The sequence below is a fragment of the Lycorma delicatula genome, chromosome 4 (assembly GCF_047948215.1).
Source record: "Lycorma delicatula isolate Av1 chromosome 4, ASM4794821v1, whole genome shotgun sequence".
NCBI classification, from domain to species: Eukaryota; Metazoa; Arthropoda; class Insecta; order Hemiptera; family Fulgoridae; genus Lycorma; species Lycorma delicatula.
In genome coordinates this window covers 83,002,967-83,025,514 of record NC_134458.1, presented here as the reverse complement: position 1 = coordinate 83,025,514, position 22,548 = coordinate 83,002,967, and the positions used below count along the sequence as shown (strand labels likewise).

Here is a 22,548-nt window from a genome sequence, read left to right as displayed (position 1 = left end):
AAATTCCATACCTTCTGGCAGAAAATTAAACAAGAAAAATAATAACAATTAAAAGAAGTCGTTTTGCACAGATGACACAATCTAAGAAGATAAATACTTTCCTCCTCGTCTTTATGGAAACGAGAATTAATGATGTTTAATCGATTAATCGATACTTTATGCGTAACCAATACAGGTAAGAAGATTACGGTATAATCTTGCTACCGTAAAAAATTGATTTTTCTTGAAAATAATCGCTTATAAAAGGTTGTTCCGGTTACCTAGAATCTCCCTTGGTGAATGGAAAAAATAATTTAAATATATTAATATATATCCTTGAACTTAGATGGTTCAAATAACCCTAATTTTAAAAGACTGTTACATAAATAACAATAGTAAAGAACTTTTAAAAAATATAAATAATCTAGTAAATTTTCACTTAACAAAAAAAAAAAGTGAAAATCGTATGTATTCATTCCGATATAAATGATTAAAAACAGATTGAAGTATTTAGATATAAATCTGTATTTCTAGACTATTTGTATTTTAAATTCAAATTTCTAGTTCGATCTATTTTAAAAATGCGACCTAACAAATAATAGAATAAAAACCTAAGTTTTTAGTAACGGTGTAATAGGTTTTTACTAAATCTTTGTGTAAAAAATGTTAACATAAATTTATGCTAATAACCGTTTTAATAGCCGCTTATACTTTTTTTTATATAAATACTGTTTCTTCAGCGTCCATCGACCTTGAAATCATAGTTTTTAATGTTGTGCCGGATATGAGGTCATAAAAATAGGCTATATAAAAAATAAAATGATAATTTAATATAGTATCTCTGAACATATCTAAACCTACGGCCGAATGCTTAAAATTGTCACTACTTAAGTACATTAGGTCGTTATTTGCAAGTTTCAAAATTTAATCTCGCAAAAATGATTTAAACGATTCGTTAACTTTTGATTATTATGTTGATTGTTATGTTAAATATATGTCTCGTTTATTATTTAGGAAGGAGATTCCGGATTACCCGAAACAATTTTTTTTAGGTGATCTTTTTTCGGGAAAAACTTCCAAGATTATGAGGCACTCGACCTGTAAATACCTCTTGCGTTTGGTTGTTGTGTTGAAATACGGATTAAACGTCATTCTACCCTTCAGTAACGGTTGACGTAGGTTATTTATCTTATAAGTTAGGTGTATTTTTAGAGAAAAAATTACAAAACAGTTAATAATTTTTTATGTTATTCGTTTGTAGCAAAAAGCTTTGTACATTCTGTCAGAATATATTAGTTCTTTGAAATAAGTACCTTATCTGAAGAGAGAATAAGTATGTTATTTTTAGAGGAAAAAGAAACCGCCACTATGTTTTTTGGATCAGTACTGCATACTGCACTGGTTTTATGAAATAACTACATACAAAATTTAAACAGGCCTTTCTTTGGTTTAATATGTTTTATCGTGCTTCCTTTAATTGTGATATTAATCAGAATATCCGCGTAGGAGGACTAAGCATATATTTATATACATACGCTTACTTATACTGTTTGTTTAAAACTTAAGAACCTCTGGGTCGATCTGGGCGATTTGTTACCGTTGTATTTTTTGAACTTTGAAGACGGTTTAGGCGTACATTTTTTCCCTTCTACCATTGAGGTTGGACCTGCGTCGAATACATTTGTTTTGAAAAAAGACTGAACTTTATTTTGGTAATTCATTCAAGAAAAATCGTTTAAACTGTAACAAAGATATTAATTATCAATATCAGAAAAGTTCATTGTCCCACTATTTTCGTAGGAAGGAGATCGATGTAATTTTTCGTAACAAACATTCTCTTTATAATGCAGTAATAGTTAAAATTTAGGTTCGTAGATAATTGTTATGATTTTATATTCACGTTATCTTTATTTTCCTTAGAAAATTAAAGCAAAAGAACTTTTCCTTCGTTGGCTTTGTTACATTAAATTTTTGTTTATCATTTCGATTCATGTCTGTTTTTCTTTTTGTAAACGTCGTAAACATATTTAAAATACTAAATAGTGAACTTCAAATAGGCAAAAATTAATTCTGGTGACGAGAAATAGATTTTTGTCATTTAAAAATTAAACCCTTATAGCAAAAGTATTTTTTGTTTAATTTCAGGCTCATGATGCATTTCAGTAAAGCTTTTTAAGCGAATAGAAATGTAAAACGTTTTTGAAATTTCAAACAAGATTTTTTTCCCCTATGGAGGATAATTTTCTGGTACCTGAAGGGACACTTTGTAACAATATGAATGCAATATATGTACACATTATTACGACAAAATACTTTCGAAATAACTGATCGAACTTATTTGAAATATTCTTATTATAGCGTATGCGGGTATATTTGGACCAGACGATCGTTTAATATTAGCCTGTTTCTTAATTTGATAATCGAGTGAAAGTTTATATACAAAGTTATTGTTTGAATTTAAACAATAAATCATTCCGTTTTATCACTTATTGCTATGATGAGTAAATTTTGTTGCGAAAGCGAAACACATCGAAAGTTTGGATAGATCGCTTCCTCATCTATTTATCATTATTTAAAACAAATATTATTTATTGTACGAAAATCATTGCAGTCGGCCGATTCATGAACAGAACGAATACTATACGGATTTATATAATTATAAATTGTTTTTTCTTCGCAATTACCCGTTGATAATGTCTCATCATTTTATCTCATTCTATTAATTTATATTAATCTTTTCACTAATAAAAGCCACAGAAAGAATAATTATTATTGAGTTTTTTTTTTACTTATGAATACGAAGAGAAATTTTTGAAATCATTCTGAGTAGTCATGAATAATAAAATGTAAAATCATTAAGCTTCTAGATTAACTAATTACACAATTAATGTTATCCTTAAAAAAAAGCACAGGCTAAAATTATTTAACTTAATTTACAGCCCCGATGTAAAAAAAAATACTACATGAAATGTAATTAATTGACCTATAAAAATATAGATTCTATCAAACTTATTAGATTTTAATTAAACGTTAATGAGAAAAGATTAATTTAGAACTTTGTTTTTCCCTTTACTTTTTACCTCCTACACATCTCTCTACTTCCAGATTAACTATACCTGGGTCTCTTAAAACTCGGCCGACTGACCTGCTTCATTACAAAATTCTGTCACAAATTACTGTTCTCTGCTATTCGTTTTAAGACTTCATTTCGTACTTTATCGACCCACTTAATTTTCAATATACCTTTAACACCGCATTTCTAAGCCCTTAATTATTTTTCTTTCTGCTCTTTCCACGGTTCATTTTTCGCTTCCATAGAGCTTTACACTCCGCATTAACATCTTTAAGAATGTGGTACTAAATTTATCAGTTTTATATTTAAAACTACTAGACTTTTTTGTACCTAAAACCTCTCCCTAGTTGTTCTAATCCGCATTACATCCTTCTTAATTTTACGACCTAAATAACAAAATGTTGCCAATTTTGGTGTATTATGATTTCCTATTTCTTAATTTAACTTTTCTTTTCTTGTTTAGCCTCCGGAAATTACCGTTCAGGTATTATGTCAGAGGATCAATTAGGATTATATGTATGATTGTAAATGAAGTATAGACTTGTACAGTCTCAGTTCGACCATTCCTAAGATGTGTGGTTAATTTAAACCTAACCACCAAAGAACACCGCTATCCACGATCTAGTATTCAAATCCGTATAAAAGTAACCGCCTTTACTAGGACTTGAACGCTGGAATTCTCGACTACCAAATCAGGTGATTTGGGAAGACACGTTCACCACTAGATCAACCCGATGGGTCTTAATATTTAACTACTCATTATCATTCTCATTGTCACAATCCAATACCGTTAATTCTTTCTTAGCAATAAATCCTTGCCGTTCAATATTTCATGTAACTCGTTGTAGGCTTCTACCAAAAGAACTTTATATCAGCAAATCTTAAGGTTAGATGAATCTTGAGAGAGACGTTTTTTTGAAGACGAGAACACTTTCGTAGTGATCGAGTAAAATATTGAAAACCTGCTAAATGAACCTCGTTTAATATATTCCTTCCTTCGTTTCGGGCAAGAGGATTTCTCTATTGCATGATCGTTCGAAAATTCAACTCTTTTTAATTATTTTTCTAAGTAATTAAGAATTTAATCGCTTGGCCTACCGTAGGGAAAGCCAAGAGTTGAGGCCATATTAGATAACTTATCAGTATTCGTTTCCGGCTACCCATCGGTAGCCGGAATCACCAACGGTGATTCTAACCACCGTAATCACCTGACTAATGTAGACCGGCGACGCTAAACCTGACATAACCGGAACCGACTTTCACTTTGATGCTCTGTAAGATCTTCCTCCTGTTACCCGTACTTTGTTACGAGTTGCGGATCTGGATTAAGTGCTTTTCTATTATCAGCGTTTCAACCGTGAATCAAAGTCCATTTCGTATTTACATACCCACCCTTGGGACAAACAAATTAACATCTCCCGCATTCAGTGATGCGATGGTAAAAACGAACCAGGTTTTTGCCAATAGTCCTGGACTCACTGCGAATGAGCGGCAGAAGTAAAGTTACAATCTGGTAATGAGTACGACGGTTGTAACAGGACTGAATTCAGTATATTAAACGATTAAGTGCCAATACGAACAATAGCGTTCAGATATCCATAAATCTGTTATCATGCAAAATGGGAATTTATTATTACTAATTCTGTGAGTGCAGATAATAGAAAAGATGAGTGCATCAATACTAGACGAGTCAAATACAAATAGATGAACAATCCTGCTACGATTTTGGCTTTATAGGGCGTACAACTTGTCTCGGAAACGATTTGCTACCGTATCATCGGTCAGTAAATAGAAATACATACCCGAATTACGATAGATAAAAATTGCTGTTATTTACTAGAGCATTTACTGTTTTGAGCCGAATTTAAATTCACAAACGTCGATTTATTAATTAGAAGCTATATAACAAATCTCCCATGAATTTTCTCAAATTTTAGATGTTCTTTGCACCATCAGATAAAATATTCCCTTTAATATTATGCTCAGCTCGGTTTAGAACCGACAGTTACGTGTTACGTAGAATCATGAAAATCTTATTATAAAATTAAGATTTATTTTTAATCGTATGTCTTTCTACAACGATCGTTATGTAGAAAAACACTACTTGACTGTGGATTTTACCCGACCTACAAAATATTCTTGAATAGCTTTCAGCCCCCCTCCGGTGTTATCACACATCAATGGTAATTTATTTTCGACTGCCATAAAAAAAAAACCAAAATTAAAATATTATTGATCACATCAATATTGCCATTATCAACTATTGCCTATTGAATTTCAGGCGGTATTTGTTGAACATAAAAGAAAAAAAATAATCATTTTGAAGGGTTTACAATGAACTACTTTGTATGTAAAAATTTCAAAATTTAATTTAACATAAGATTTTATATCATACAAAATGTTCTACACGTTCAAATGAGGAGTCGTCCTTAGCCGCTCGTGTTCTGTTTCTATTAGTGTTGTTTTTCTTTTGCTTTTTAATAATATGTCTTCTTTTGCTTAATTTGTATGTCGTTTGTATGCAGCATTTTGATTATTTTTTAGAGATCACAAAATACTGTCGTTTAAAATTATTTCCTTACGATTTTCTTCTCTCATTCATAATGTACGTGAATCCTTTTGCCAGCAAATTGTTAAATATCATGATATATTCGTGTTTTGGACACTTGTTGGAATTTTTAATATGTATAGATAGTTATTGTCGTATTCCTTAGTTATTTAAATAATTTATTCATAAAACAACCGTTAAGTAAAATAAACACTTGCATCAAAGTGTTAAAAGCGCTTTCACAACAGAGCAGTGCATCATTAGTCAAATAATAAAACTTAAAAATTGCATTAGTAATAAAATATAACGCTAAAATAATCGATATTTTAAATTTAAAAAAGAAACTGCACAATAAAATAAAATTTATAAATAACAACATTGACACCGTTAATAAAATGTTCTTAAAATCATGATAATGAAAAAACTTTGGTATCATTACAAATAAATACAATGTGTGAAACAAAACTGTTGATACAATTTGAAAATTTTTACAAAATAATAATATCAATATATCGTAAGAATATAATATATAATTATGAATTATAATTATATAATTATTGATATTGATAATATCAATAATAATAGTAAATATGAAATTAAAATGTTAACGAATAGAATTGTACATGCATAGATAGAACAAATAGAAGATTTAAAATACTGTTTAAAGAGCTTAATATTCCTATATTAAAAATAGACTTGAGTTATCTAATACGCGTGAACACATAGTAAATTTTAAGTGTACTGTAACAAACACACTGTATAAATAATCTTTTTCAGTTTTATAACAATAATAGAAAAGACAATATTTGATTATTTTTTTATTAACTGGCAGCATATCTAAAACTGCATAAAAAATGTAAACATACCTGTTTAACCATTTGATCTCCAGCACAATTACCTCTCACGCTTTTAATCAATCTACTGTGAAGGTTTATTTTTACTTTTCTTGCCACTGATTCTTCAGTACCTATTTTTCCCCCTGAAAATCCTATGTAGTGTAGTGCAATTGGTTTAATTATAGATTAAACCAAGGCTTCCACCTTGGTTTAATCTATATGGTGACAGTGATATAAGAATGCAGATCTTTTTGCTAAGGTAACATATAGTAGAATTTGTGCCTCTTCTGTGTATTCATTAGTATCAGAATATATAGTTAGTTATATATTATTGCAAATTAATTAAAACTTTTTAAATTAAAAACTGAAATGAACTTAATAAATAACAAGACTTTTAGAACTCGCTTTATTACATTTTCATTTTCTCTTACAAACATCTTCAGGAACTGGTGTTGTTCTCACCCTAGTGTCGGCAGGTGTTATTCCAGTTGTTTGTGTAAGGCAGGCATTTATTTTTGAATACAGGTGAAAAATATGTTGAATTTGATGCGTATTCATTTACTATATTGTCATAGTATGTTTATGTGTATTAAGACATTTTATAATGTTTAGGTGTGTTAAAATGCAGTACTTTTATGTATATGTGTAGAATATAATTAACAAAAAGTTCAGAGAAGGCAACACTCAGATACGGTGAGCTGCCACTTAGAAGATAACATGCAGTTGGAACCATTGGAATGTCCTAACACCACACATACCAACAAGAACAACCCAAAATCAAACCAAAGCATATCACCTACATTTCCACACGCAGTGTAAACTCTTGCATGCAGACTGGTAAACTAAAAATAAATCGACCTAATGGATCAACACAAAATTCTCCTCGAAGGACTGCAGGAAATAAGAAACACTGACCAGGACACCATAGAATCTCAAGTATATAGGCTCTATAAAGATATACCTGGGAAGGAGGAGTGATGAAAAGTGTCCCACAGTTTGGAACAGGATTTTTAGTTAGCCTCAAAATAATAGACTCCGTACAAGAATTCAAGTCACCATCCCCAAGAATCTCAACACTAACCCTAAAATTATTTAATAAAATCTACACCATAATAAATGCCCATGTCCCCATTAATAATAAAAACAAATTCCAAAACACCATAAAGAAACTGAAAAGTTCTGAGACTTACTCAGCCAGACCGCAAATAACATCCCCAACAATTATGTTAAACAATTAACTGGAACTTCAATGCTCAACTAGGTAGAGAAAGAAGATACAGCAACATCATTGGAAAATGGCCCACCCAAAAGAAAACAAATGAAAACAGACAGAGACTCATCAATCTGTGCAAAAACTACAACCTAACCTCAAAATTCATTTACTCGTATTTCAAGAGGAAACCTCAAAACCTGAGAACACCCGGACTACACTAAAGGAGAATGGCAACTAGATCATGTCTTCATGGACAAACACCACCACAAAGAGATCTACAACGTAAAAGTCCACCAAGGAGTAGATACTGACTCGGATCATTACGTAGTAAAATTAAAATTAAATTCACTCCTTAAAGGAAGTAACAAAACCAAGGTCCTAAAACTAAAAAAGAAAAATAGACCCTATCCAACTAATCAAGAATGAAAATTACCAAAAAGCAATTGAAAAAATAACAATTACAGATAAACTTGAAGACCTAGTCAACAACCTTAAACAAATCACAGACGAATTGGCCCCAACAAAACCCCATAAAAGGCATCAATGGTGGAACAGTGAATGCAACAAAACAGTGGAGAAGAGACATCAAGCAGGACTATTACACCAATCCCAAAAATCAGAAACATCATGCAGCAGAAATACTCTTCCACCTGAACAAACAATCAAAAACCGACAAACTCCAAAAAATCAAAAGAAGAATTGGAAGAACCTGCATAAAAAAAAAGTACCAGAAAGACAGGCAGTGGTGGATCGTGCCTAACAAAGTCTTGTACTAAGACTTAGAACCCATCACTGATACCATCCATAAGAGGAGATTAGGATTCTTTGGACACATCATGAAGATGCAAGAATTGGCTACAACTGAATTGGCCAGTACATACAATCTTGCCTCAAAAAACACCAAAACAGAATGCAGATGGATCAGAGAAATAAGAGAGGATCTGAAGGAAATTGGCCTTACTCCAAAGACACCACAGGCAAGATAAAATTAAACAAAAAAAATCAAGGAAAAAAACACTCACATGAAAGAAACTCACAACACAAACATTTTCAACACCAGAAGGGATGTTGATCGCAATATATGAAATGTGGGAGGACCACAAGCCCAAACAGTCCCTTCAAAGAGACTTGGATAATGGACTGAGTAAAATGATCCTATGCAGCCATAAAGGATGAAAAAAAATTGTTTTTAAAATTTAATTTATACATTTTTTTTGTCTTCAGTCATTTCACTGGTTTGATGCAGCTCTCCAAGATTCCTTATCTAGTGCTAGTCGTTTCATTTTGGTATACTCCCTACATCCTACATCCCTAACAATTTATTTTACATATTCCAAACATTGCCTGCTTGCACAATTTTTTCCTTCTACCTAACCCTCTAATATTAAAGTAACTATTCTAGGATGCGTTAACATGTAGCCTATAAATCTGTCTCTTCTTTTAACTATATTTTTCCAAATGCTTCTTTCTTCATCGATTTGCCGCAAAACCTCTTCATTTGTCACTTTATCCATCCATCTGATTTTTAACATTCTCCTATAGCATCACATTTCAAAAGCTTCTAATCTTTTCTTCTCAGGTACTCCGATCGTACAAGTTTCACTTTCATATAAAGTGACGCTCCAAACATATACTTTCAAAAATCTTTTCCTGACGTTTAAATTAATTTTTGATGTAAACAAATTATATTTCTGACTGAAGGCTTATTTCACCTGTGCTATTTGGCATTTTATATCGCTCCTGCTATGCCAAGTATGTTGTTTTGTTTTTCTTTAATCTTCCTTCTACTGTTAATCTGAGGCCTAAAATTGCTTCCCTTGCCCCTATACTTTTTCTGAAACCAAATCGGTCTTCTCCTAACACTTCCACTCTCAATTCTTCTGTAGAGAATTCTAGTTAAGATTTTTGATGCATGACTAGTTAAGCTAATTGTTCTGTATTCTTCTCATTTATCTGCTCCTGCTTTCTTTGGTATCATGACTATAACACTCTTTTTGAAGTCCAACCGAACTTCCCCTATTTTGTAAATATTACACACCAGTTTGTATAATCTATCAATCGCTTCCTCACCTGCACTGCGAAGTAATTTTACAGGTATTCCATCTATTCCAGGAGCCTTTCTGCCATTCAAATCTTTTAATGCTCTCTTAAATTCAGATCTCAGTATTGTTTCTCCCCTTTCATCCTCTTCCACTTCCTCTTCTTCCTCTATAACACCATTTTCTAATTCATTTCCTCCATATAACTCTTCAATATATTCCACCCACCTATCGACTTTGCCTTTCATATTATAAATTGGTGTACCATCTTTGTTTAACACATTATTAGATTTTAATTTATGTACCCCAAAATTTTCCTAAACTTTACTGTATGCTCCATCTATTTTACTAATGTTCATTTCTCCTTCCACTTCTGAACACTTTTCTTTAATCCACTTCTCTTTCCCTAGTTTGAACTTCCTGTTTATAGCATTTCTTAATTGTCTATAGTTCCTTTTACTTTCTTCATCACTAGCATTCTTATATTTTCTACGTTCATCCATCAGCTGCAATATATCGTCTGAAACCCAAGGTTTTCTACCAGTTCTCTTTGTTCTGCCTAAGTTCGCTTCTGCTGATTTAAGAATTTCCTTTTTAACATTCTCCCATTCTTCTTCTACATTTTCTACTTTATCTTTTTTACTCAGACCTCTTGTGATGTCCTCCTCAAAAACCTTCTTTACCTCCTTTTCATCAAGCTTCTCTAAATTCCACAGATTCATCTGACACCTTTTCTTCAAGTTTTTAAACCCCTATTTACATTTAATTATCACTAAATTATGGTTGCTATCAATATTTGCTCCAGGGTAAGTTTTGCAGTTGATTTCTAAATCTTTGCTTAACCATGATATAATCTACCTGATACCTTGCAGTATCGCCTGGCTTTTTCCAAGTGTATATTCTTCTATTATGATTTTTGAAGTGGGTGTTGGCAATTACTAAATTATACTTCGTGCAAAACTCTATAAGTCGGTCCCCTCTTTCATTCCTTTTGCCCAGCCCGTACTCACCCACTATATCTCCTTCCTTGCCTTTTTCAATGCTTGCATTCCAATCTCCAACTATTTTTAAATTTTCATCTCCTTTTACGTGTTTAATTGCTTCATCAATCTCTTCGTATACACACTCTACCTCATCATCATCATGGGCGCTTGTAGGCATATAGACGTTAACAATCGTTGTCGGTTTAGGTTTTGATTTTATCCTTATTACAATGATTCTATCGCTATGCGTCTTGAAATACTCCACTCTCCTCCCTATCTTCTTGTTCATCACGAAACCTACTCCTGCCTGCCCATTATTTGACGCTGAGTTAATTACTCTAAAGTCACCTGTCCAAAAGTCGCCTTCCTCTTTCCACCGAACCTCACTAATTCCTACTATATCCACCTTTACGCTATCCATTTCCCTTTTTAAATTTTCTACCCTACCAACCTTTTTTAAGCTTCTAACATTCCACCCTCCGACTCGTAGAATGTTATTTTTTACTTTTCTGGTGACCCCTTCCTTAGTAGTCCCCACCCGGAGATCCGAACGGGGGACTATTTTACCTCCGGAATATTTTACCAAGGAAGTGCCTCCATTATTGTTATGTGAAAATGCAGAGAACCACATTTTCTTGGAAAAAAAAAAACAGCTCTAGTTTTCCATTGCTTTCAGCTGTGCAGTACTCAGAGGACTGAGTGATGTTGATATGGCCGTTTAAGTCATTGTGACTCATGCCCCTAACAACTACTGAAAGAGCTGCTGCCCTCTTTCAGGAATCATTCCTTAGTCTGGCTCTCAACAGATACCTCTCCGATATGGTTGCATCTTCGGTCCAGCTACTCTGTATCACTGAGCACTCAAGCCCCCTCACCAACGGCAAGGTCTCATGATTCATAGAGGAGGTTGAATTATGTAACTGAAATATATTGTAGTGCTGTCATCATTCACATAAACAGTATATTGATATTACAGGATAGAGAACAATCAGACTTGCCATAAATTAGGATATGGGGAATCTTGTCAAAAAGCTTGTGGGAATAGTGTTTAACTTTATACTCGTATTCTCCATATTTGTATAGATAACCACATTTTTTGTACACCTAAAATGGTTTTAATTAAGCTACATGATCACAACACAAAAAAGAAGTCTAGTTATGTTTATTTCAGAAAACAGATTAAATTAAAAATAACTTTTCGGAACTCATCTGTAAATGGTCAAATGTGGAATAATGACTGCTAGACTCAATCTAGGTGTTCCAGAGAAAATTACTTAAACCAGAATTTAAGAAAAAAATGAATGTTTCCTTAAAGAATTTGCAAGTGCTCAGTTGATGATTTTGTAATTTTAGGGTTATGTGTACTTCTTATTGTACTGTTATAATTTTATTAGCTATTGTAGATATAGAATTATTGTTCTTTATTATATATAAGTACTTTTGTTAACTGCAGCCTTTGCTCATTTTACACTGAATTTAACAATCTGCGCTCTAAATGAAATTTAATCATTAATTAAAAATTAAAATAAAGTACAAAATGAAATTGTCATTATTGATTGCGGAAGGTTAGCAATATGTATTGGAATCTTATGGTGTTAGCAGAATTCTAAGCATTGTTTCCACGAATACTAGACATTACTAACTTGTGACTGTCACCTTTGTGACAGTCCATTATATCCCCATCAATGTTAATAAATTGATTATGAAGTATGAATACTTTTATTTATTCACATAATGTCTTGTGTTGTTACCTACTTAAAAACTTTTATAGATTCATCATTTAAAAAAAAATCATCTTCATTAAAAACCTTTTATTTTTATAAATATTTTTAAAATTTGCATTATGAATGTTTTTGGTATAAATGATTATAAATAGTTTAAAATGATAATTAATAAAAATAAATTTCCTTTATCTCCTTTTTTTGTACCTTTTTAATATTTTGTTTTGCAATTTTAGAATTGTTTTACATATAAGATGTTTGTGGATAAAACAAAAAACAGATAAATTTAACTGAAACCAACATAAGATAAAGTCCAACATAATTAATAAAGCCCTAAAAAGACATGATGCTCTACAGCAGTAGAATGGTCTCAAGAGACAAATGTTGGGCTAAAATGGAGTTAAATGTGAACAGTGAAATATCTAATGTGTATCTATGAGAGACAAACTGAAAATGGTGAATGATGTCAGACGACGGCTGTGTCAAAAGTATATCACATGATTGAATAAAGAGGGGATTATAGTCATTTGCTTGGTGATGGAAACTTCTCCGCCACTGTACCTCTCTATCACCCCAAAGTCCAAAAGCATAGAAGCTATCATTTTGAAACAGAAAGCTTTATAAGAAATACTTAAACATATATCATTCCACCTCATATAGCCAAGGTACTTAATGCAAAATTTCATAAAAATCGGAAAACATGTTTGGCCATAACTACATCACATGCAAACGCTATAGAAGACATAATTTAAAAAAATGACTGTATTTGTTGGCAACATTTTAAAAATTATCACATAATTATTTCATATGATGCATTAGATACTAGATTTATACATTATTTTAATCTAACTTTACTATTACAGTAAATAAGTTACTGAAAAAGTACATGTAAGTTATTAGGCAATAACACACATATTATATTATATAGTCCAGTGACTGATCAGAAATATTATTTGAAAAAGAATTAGGAACGATAACTTTTTAAGGTTTGATATAAGGAAATAATTACTGCACAGAATTTAAAAAAATAGATATATTTTATGATTACAAAATAATTATAATTAATTTACAATTTGTAATATTTTGAGAATAATTAAGTAATAATGGTAACTTATATATATTGGATTATGGTTTACAGTATTGTTAAATCATTTTTTTTCACAATATTACTTACCCTTAACATAACAGATTAGTAAATTATATAAAAATTATCAAAATTTCATTATCCTACCATATAATTACAATTATATCATAAACTATAAAAAGTATTTTTACTGAACTGATTTAATAAGAAATTTTGAAAGCTGAAATTAAATCTAAGAAGTATATTTTTTTTAAGTAGATACATTTTTATTTTTTTTTTATTTTTGCTCTTATATTGTTATACTCATATATTTTTCTGTAATTTTTAATGTATAAAATGCTTATTGCTACTTTACCTGAGATTATTCTTAATATGAGCAGCATTTTATTTTTGATGTTAGCATTGTATTTATTACTTCAATAATTTTTGTACGCCGTTTAAAAAATGTTAAATGTATTTATTTTTTGTAATATTATTTTTATTTGTATTTATAAAAATGTTATAGAAATACAAATAACATTTTTTAAATTGTATTTCTTGTAACGTAATATATTTTTAACGTGTATTAGCCATGTATTAATTGTCTAAGACATGTACAAGGCAAGTAATCACTACGCACAGTAATTTTTTTTTACAAATAACGTATCATTTAATAAACATCCTTTTGAATAAGAAATATAACCATTTCATAAAAATGGAATTTTCAACAAATATTTTATTAGAATTTGTTTGTTTTTTCTTCAAATATAATTTCTTTACCATTTAAATTATTGATCTTTCTAATACAATATATACATATATATTATAGGTATATTATATATTTTTTAATTGGTATATTATATGTATATACTCGTAATAGGTATATATATACATATATATCGTAAAATTTAAAAATGGGAATTATAACCATATATATATATATATTACACCATTTATGTATATGACATTCTGGAAGGTATATGAATGAATGTTCTGTTATATCTAATTGAAATGATATTTGCATCATGAAAACATGACATATTTTTTCAAATGACTTGTATTGTACTCTTAATAATTATTTTTATGTCTTGTTAATGTTGATTTTCAGTAAGAATGCTATTATACTCTGGGAAGATTTTAGATAACTAGTTGAGCATGAATGACTGACTTTCAATTTTCTCATGATTAAATTTAGTGTACCAGTTTTGCCATGTAAAAATCATCTTTAAATCATGATAAAGTAATTTTTATCAGTCATGAATAATTTTTATTTTAATCTCACATAATTTATTTCAGTTGCTTTACATCAAGCAAACACCTTTGGTGTACTTTTTTTTAGTTAATCACTCTTAAAGCTGTTGTAGCTGAAGCAATAGTAAACTACTTTTTAGCTTATCAGATAAATAGAAAATGTTATATTTTCTGCTGTTGGTGTTCCCCTCCACAGTACCACACTCTCACACTTCATTTTCCAATTCGCACTATCACACTTACATTGAATCTTATAGTTCTCCCTATTCCTGTCCAAGCAAGGATATTCTGATGCTTTTTTTTCACTCACAAAGTGGATTGTAGTTGGTGATAATTTACAATTAAATACCACCATAAGTAATATTATGAATTTTTATTGATCAATAATAAATTTTTTTTTTTCATAAAAAGTATTTCAAATTCTTATGAAAATCCAAATCTTATTGCATTCTATTGGAAGCAGTGCGTACTAAATTTGTAATTCCTCCAATAATCAGATTTCATGTTTTGTATTTATTTTTCAATTAGGTTATTTTGACAAATAATGATAATTTCTTTTCATATTTTCAGCATGTGCCACAATATATATTTTTTTGTTTATTAAATACTATGTGGAGTTTTACAAATAAAATGTAGCACAATGTAAAATATATGGTATTAAGTCAATTCCTTAATGACACTATCCTTATATGAGCTTTTATTAAGTGTTGTGAATTTGTTTTTATGTATGTAATTATTTTATACATGTATTTACTGGTTTGAATTTCATCTACAAACATTGGGTGGAGGTGTATTAAATATCTTAGTAAGGGGATTTTTTTATCGTTATAGTCAGCTAAAGGTTGCAATGAGCATGCATGTAAGGGAAAACAGCTATTGAAATCGAAGTGCTGCTAAGCTGTGAAAAGTTTCTATGTAATCATGGTTCCTGAATCGATCATCCTGTCTCACACAGTAATTCTGAACTGATACCAGGCTGAGGCATTCAGGCCAATGTTTCTCTTACAGTTGTTCCAGCCATTGTTCTTCTGGTTTGAAATTTTGGTACAGCTTTTATGCACAAATATTTGACACAATCTTTATTATCCCACAACTTCAACTTTTAGTATATATCAAATCTCTCTAATACTAAAAGGAGGTTGTGTCAATTAACACCTCTTGAAACGCCACTTTTATGATGTTTTTATTATTGTGAATTAATCACCATACCAGAGCTCAAATAACAATGTGGTTGCCCTGCTGGCTTCTTGAGGGTGCTACTGATGGAACTAGACTGTCCATGGTCAAAAGAAAAAGGATAAATGGTAATGATAGTGTGAGGAAAAGGGTAAGGAAAGAGATAATTAATCTATGAAGGAACTGTCCCAATTAAGGCAGTTTACTTTCTTGCCTGGTACCAATTGAAGATTAGTAAATAACAGATTTGCTCATTAACATTCAAATATAAATTTTTCTCTATAATTTCTTTCTTTCATTAGTTTATTGTTTTTTTTGAGTCATTTTGTGATTTGAAAAGTTGTTAAAAATGTTACATATATTTACTTATTTTTAATGTCTTTTATGACGTAGTTTCTTATACTTTTCTCTTTAACTATGCTTTGTGTTTATCTTACTTCCTTGTATATCCTATTATTTCAGTTAATTTAGAGATATAAAAGTATTTTTTAGGAGAATTGTACAATTGTATAAATTTAAAACCAATCTGTATGTCTTTTTATCAATAATGGTAATAAAAAAGACATACAAATATCATAAAATAATTGATTTCTTTCAATTTGTTTACCTATTAAAATTGTGTATATGATTAACTTGTGGCAAATTTAAATCATGTGAAATTACAAAAGTTGCTCTAATGGTTATAATCATTTATATTCTTTTTATGCCAGTCTTCTTTTATCATATCTGAAGCTTTTTCGGCAATCATTATTGTAGGTGCATTAGTATTACCTCGAACTATAGTAGGCATTATTGATGCATCGACAACACGTAATCTAGATATTCCATGAACTCGTAATCTAGAATCTACTACTGAAGTCTTATCTTTATAAGGACCCATTTTACATGTTCCTACCGGATGATAAATAGTCGCTGTATATTCCATTACTATACATGCCCAATACGCATCTGTTCCAAATGGAAAATGCTCACATGCTGGTAGAGGATGTTCTAGGAGTCTTGCACCAATGTGTTCCATCGGTTTTGTTTGTAACATAAATGTTGCCAGTTGTATTCCTGAAAAATTTAATATATATCAGTTAGTATTAAAATTAGCTTTTCTTTGGACTTCTTGTATTTTATATTTCTGTGAATGCACATAAAAACACAACAAAGAGTGTATATGTATTTATTCTTACAATTTACATACTTTGTCAAGAGATATGAATGAAAATAGGAATGGGCCATAAAACAGACTATATTTTTTACAACCTGATGGATCAGCACCTTGTGTTACATCTTATGGAGTTGCTCCTTAGAAGATAAAAATATGTTTTTATTCTTGATGCCAGCATTACAAGAACTGCATTCAGTTTTATTTAACTTCAGTAATGTCCACAAAATAATTTCTTAAACTTAAAAGTAGTTTTATGTTTTATTTTCTGGAATTTCATTTCTAATTTACATTTTTATTTTTTAAGTGTAACTCTACTAGTTATTTTTGATATTGTCAAACTAACAGGTTATAAGGTTGCAACATTTCTAGGATCCAGAAGTGTCACATCCAGTCACTATTCTTAGCAAAACAAAAATATCAGTATTTTTAAATTGACAGCAACTTTTTCTGTTTTGTAAAAATTTTAGCATTCATTTTTTTTTAATAAGGCAGTAGAATTACAAAGAATAGATAAAGTAAAACAAGAGCTTTTTTGCTGAAAATATATCCATCGGTATTAAAAGAAGATAGGAAAACATAAGAAAATAGGAAATTTAGGTCTGTTGATAAAGTTTTAAGCAAAGAGATTTTAAGATGAACCAAAGAAGGTAGTACGAGGATTGATGATACTAAGTCCTTAACTATCAGTATAAAAGGTAGTTACTACAATGGAAGACAAAAGTTTCAGTGCAAAAAGCTGAAAATTGAGAATGTAATAACTTGAGATCAATAGATTTGGCAGCAAATAGAAATTTATGGAGAACTGGATAAAATTAATCAACTGATTGATTACAAAAATTAACAACAGAAGACAAAAAGAACAAACAGAACCACAAAACAAATTAAAAAAAAGTTTGTTTTTATTAGTATAAAGATTTAAACTTGAACCATCACTTGTATTATTCCAAAAATCAATATTTTTAATTTTGCTGATAAATATTTTTTTTTATTTTTATTGATTTATACACATATATTTATGTAAAGCTATTCTGCTGCACAATTAAAATTTTACTTGTTGTTATGTCTCTAGCAGATATCTTAAATTTTTATTAAAATATTTTCATAAGATATATATAATTAAAAATCATGTTTCAATGCATGAACACCGTCATCAGAATAATGTAATTGAAATTAAATTAAATTATAAAAATTTAATTGAATGAATTTTTTTTGGTAAATTTTGTATAACATGTGTATCTATTCTGTTATTAAAGTTTTAATATTAGATAAGTAGATTCAAAACTCTTTCTCAGTAATTATAAATAATAAAAAGAAAATGCCTGAATTAAAATAATAAATGTAATATAATTTTTGATAAGAATATGTTTAACATTTAATTTAAGCCAATTTGTATATATAAAATACAAACATCCAGGACATTGATGAGAAAAAACTTACACAAAAGAAGGGCAGACCTTTTGCCCATAGGCAGGAGCTGCTGAGCTGCAGAGCTGCAGTAAAAAGGCTTATTACTTTTGCAATACTATCCGTGATTTAGAAATTATAAGATTGTTTATATAAATTTATTGAAAAGCTTCATAGTAGCAGGAATACATAAATTATTAATCAAATCAATTTGTTCATTTTCATTTGAGGATTTATTGTTTATTTTTTCACTAGTTTTTTTTGCAACACATGCTATTTCATCAGTTTGTATAAATTTGTGTTTAATTGATTAAAAATGTACTTTAAAGTGTGGAAGAAGAATACTATACATTTTTTCTTTCTTCAATCATAAATTTAAAAAAAGATTTAACAAATTAAAAATTTTAATTTTGACTAAAATTAAAATGTTTTATTTGAGACAGAAAAATGGATGTCATTCTTTTTCTTCTTTCACTTGAGTAAATGTGGAACTGTTCATCTTATTGTGAAAATGCTAATGAAAAAGAAGGAAAAATCTCAGATACAAACATGAGTAAAATATTTTTTTAATTTCAAATTTATGTGGACATACACACACACACACACACACACACACACATACACACACACACACACACACACACACACACACAAAACACTGTCACCGTAAGACCTTAACATTATTTCAATGAATTATTTGTAGTTTAATGAAGAAATTTTATTGGGAATGTCCAGTAACATGGAAGGATTTTACATAGAAAAAAATGTTAGAGTGAGAGCGTTTGTTTACATTGGATTACTGTTAAAATGGTGTAATTTTTGTCATATTTTTTGAGAAAGACTCTAGCTTGAGTGTTAATATATTTATTTTTGCCAAGTTTTCAAAAAAGTAAACTTTTTGTGACTAACAGACATTAATGTTACTTTTTTTAAGAGATAAAAATCTTTCTTTGATCAACTCTGACTGTAGTAAGTACTATTTATATATTCATAATTATGGCATTTAGGTACGGTTATGTGACACGCATGTGCATTCAAAGACTGTATCTGATATCATTTGAATCTGATTTCAAAAAACTGTCTGCTTCAAAACTAGCTAGAAAGATCTCACCATCTGTCATGCGTGTAATAATCACTTATTGTTGATACACACTTGAATAATTTTTTCTGAATTAAATTAGTTAAGTTTGGTTATAACTTTTAACTTTTGATAAAAGAGTGTAGGTTATTACTATTCCAGAATATAGGTCACTGTACTGTTCCATTGTTAATTTTATCCCTGGCTAAAATCAGTAGGCAAATTTATTTTCATTGATCATTTATTCCTGCTTTAATGAATCTAAAATAACAGTAACTATGATTATTATAATAATTTTGCTAACATGGAACATGCAATTTTACAGCCCTTGCTGCCAGAGTAGGTAACTTAATAAAGGTAGCAAGCGGCTGTTCTAAGATGTACAAGTAAGCTATATCTAATTTCTAATATATCTAATAATTATTATTAACTATAATTATTATTATAGCTCTAATACAGCTAATATTAGTTTCTGTAATAAACTAAAATTTCTTGATTATAAGTTTAACTATCCCTGAGAAATAAAAAGTTTTATGCCAATCTATATGAATAGAATTTCATTTCATCATGTGATGAACAATACATTCTTTCTGTTAAATAATATAACAGCCTAGAAACTAAAACATTGATATGAATTAGTTGGCTGTTGTTTATTGTATATTCTAATGGGTTGAAAAAAAATTTATGGTGAGTATTCTCTAACTTCAAATTGAGTGCTAGGACATTAAATTGGGAACATAATTTGCAATTTATATTAGTCTATACTATTATATAAACAGGAAGAGGGTTTTTATTTTTTCGGGATAAACAAAAAACTAACAATTGCAACCAAATTTTTATCTATGTTTCTTGGCATAACTGAGAAGGTTTTTGATTTATTTCATCTCAAAAAAAAAAGGTGTGTGTACTTTAGTCATCATAGTTACTGTTATTCTATCTTTTGTAATTTAGTTTCTTTTTCAGGTTTCTATAAAGCCTGAATACTATAATTATTATTTATCAGTATTATTCTCACAACCATGAAGATAATGTACATTGCAGGAGTCGAGGGGGTGGAGCCCTCTGGGTAGATGGGAATGGCGACTGAAGCAAGCTCTACGGGTGTCAGGGGGTGCTGGTCCCCCTGACAAATTGTTAATGGCTTGCAAAATATTAATATAAAATATAATATTCTAGTTTCATCATTGTATTTACTTTTCAAACATTCAAGTTCATAATTTGGTTTCATTTTACAATACTGTAATAGTTAAAATCTTTTAATAACATACCTGCAACAATAACCTGAAGATCCCGTAAGTTTGTGAAGTATCCAGGATAAATCAATGGTGGTCCCCATAGTGGATCAGTGTCATTTAACAATACTACTCCACGACTTTTTGGTTTTAATACTATCGGTCGAATGTTTATTGCATCATAATATGATAAGAGCTGCATATTTACCCTAGTAAAATTTTCAGCATCATATAAGAGGTCATGAACTGATGATGCATCAAATGCATACTGAATATCAGGTAAATCAAATGAGTGTTCTAACCTGTAATGAAAAATTTTTAGTCATTGGGTAACTATAGGTATAGTTAAGTGATTAGTGTGAGAGTTATATACTTTCATATATTTTTTATTAATTACATTAATAATAATTATTATTATTACTTATATTGTTATGTTGTTACAGGTACGACTATACTGAGCATTAGTTAGAATAACAGAGTGAAGTTTTCTTAAGCAGAAACCTACACATCATTTTTTAATCTAAGGTATCTTTTTTAAACATATAAATCACATCTTTATCTCTTAAGCAAACTCTTTAAGCTAATAATATCTCTTTAATAATATTTTTAATCTCATAAGCTAGGTAGGATCTTATTCTAGTAAAATCTCATATTAGATTTAGTTCAAGTATAACACTTTTCTTTGTTTTAAAATCTGTTCAAGGTAACTTTAAATATTTGATTCTGTTCTGTTACTGATAATGTAATGAGAAAAGAATGGACACTAAACCAATAAATATTAATCAGATCATTAAATAAGTTACATTTTCGTAAATTGTGTCAAGAATGTATATGATACCTCTGCAGATGACAAAGAATTGCAACAGCATTTACATGGAAGAATCAAGAAAAATCACCAGTTTATTTTCAAAGCAGCATCACCCAATATAAAACTAAAAAACTCTGTTGCAGTAAGTGCATCATAAGGATGGATTTCCGGTTTTAGTTAACCTTGAAAATTTACCCCGAAACCAAATTTTTTGGTTCTAACTCCAGTTCCTGTGAACCGATTCACATGAAAATCAATAGGGGTCTATTTTCTGTAGGTATACATCACCCCACCAAGTTTTGTTAAAATTTGTTAAGATTTGTATCCATTACAGTGGACAAAAAAATCTTATTCATACATACAAATGTGTATAAACAATGTAGAATCATGTTCAGGAGACTCCAAAACGCAAAGAAAAGTGGGTCCCCTGCCCTGAATACCTTATAAAATCTGCCCGGGTGCAGTAGGAATTTTTACAAATTCTTCGGAAATCCGCAAAAAAATATTTATTACATTATTTAAGTTTCTCGGTTAGGATAATATAACTTATTCAAAATGATATTTCTAGTGGCATATAATTAAACATTTAATTTAGTATATATTGTTATTTATTTAAGTACTACTTACTATAATATAAAGAATAGTATTTTGTATGCTTCACCAGTGCTGCATAGGCTTTGTATAGAAACAGTTAATAAGTATCAGACCTTTCTTTTCTCTTAAAATAATTTATTCTTAAGAAAATAAAAGGAAATGTAAAAAGAAATTGCAACCAGTTGAACAGAAAAAAGCTAAAATTGTATTCAAAAATTTAGTTTTTGACTCTAACTTCGGTTTCTGTGAACCAATTCAATTGAAAATCAATAGGGCTCTATTCCAATCGGTTTACATAACCCCTTCAAGTTTTATCAAAATCATTTAATATTTGTGTCCAGTTGAGCGGATGTAAAAATCATATACATACAGTTCATATATGACCTCTTGTTAT

General features: G+C 29.8%; 2 protein-coding genes across 2 annotated transcripts in view; one reads left to right on the top strand and one right to left on the bottom strand.

Moving 5' to 3' along the window:
• Window positions 1-16,555: 16,555 nt before the first annotated feature.
• The window catches only part of LOC142322663 (glucose dehydrogenase [FAD, quinone]-like), a 56,834-nt gene continuing 50,841 nt past the window's right edge, over window positions 16,556-22,548 (bottom strand). Inside the window, exons 9-10 of the mRNA XM_075361740.1 lie at window positions 20,789-21,054; window positions 16,556-16,938 (exon numbers count right to left, since the gene is read on the bottom strand). Of these exons, the coding sequence (XP_075217855.1) occupies window positions 16,556-16,938; window positions 20,789-21,054 (649 nt within the window). The remainder of the gene's footprint in view (window positions 16,939-20,788; window positions 21,055-22,548) is intronic.
• The window catches only part of Flo2 (flotillin-2), a 390,302-nt gene continuing 389,008 nt past the window's right edge, over window positions 21,255-22,548 (top strand). Inside the window, exon 1 of the mRNA XM_075363445.1 lies at window positions 21,255-21,277. The gene's annotated coding sequence lies outside the window, so the exon portion shown is untranslated. The remainder of the gene's footprint in view (window positions 21,278-22,548) is intronic.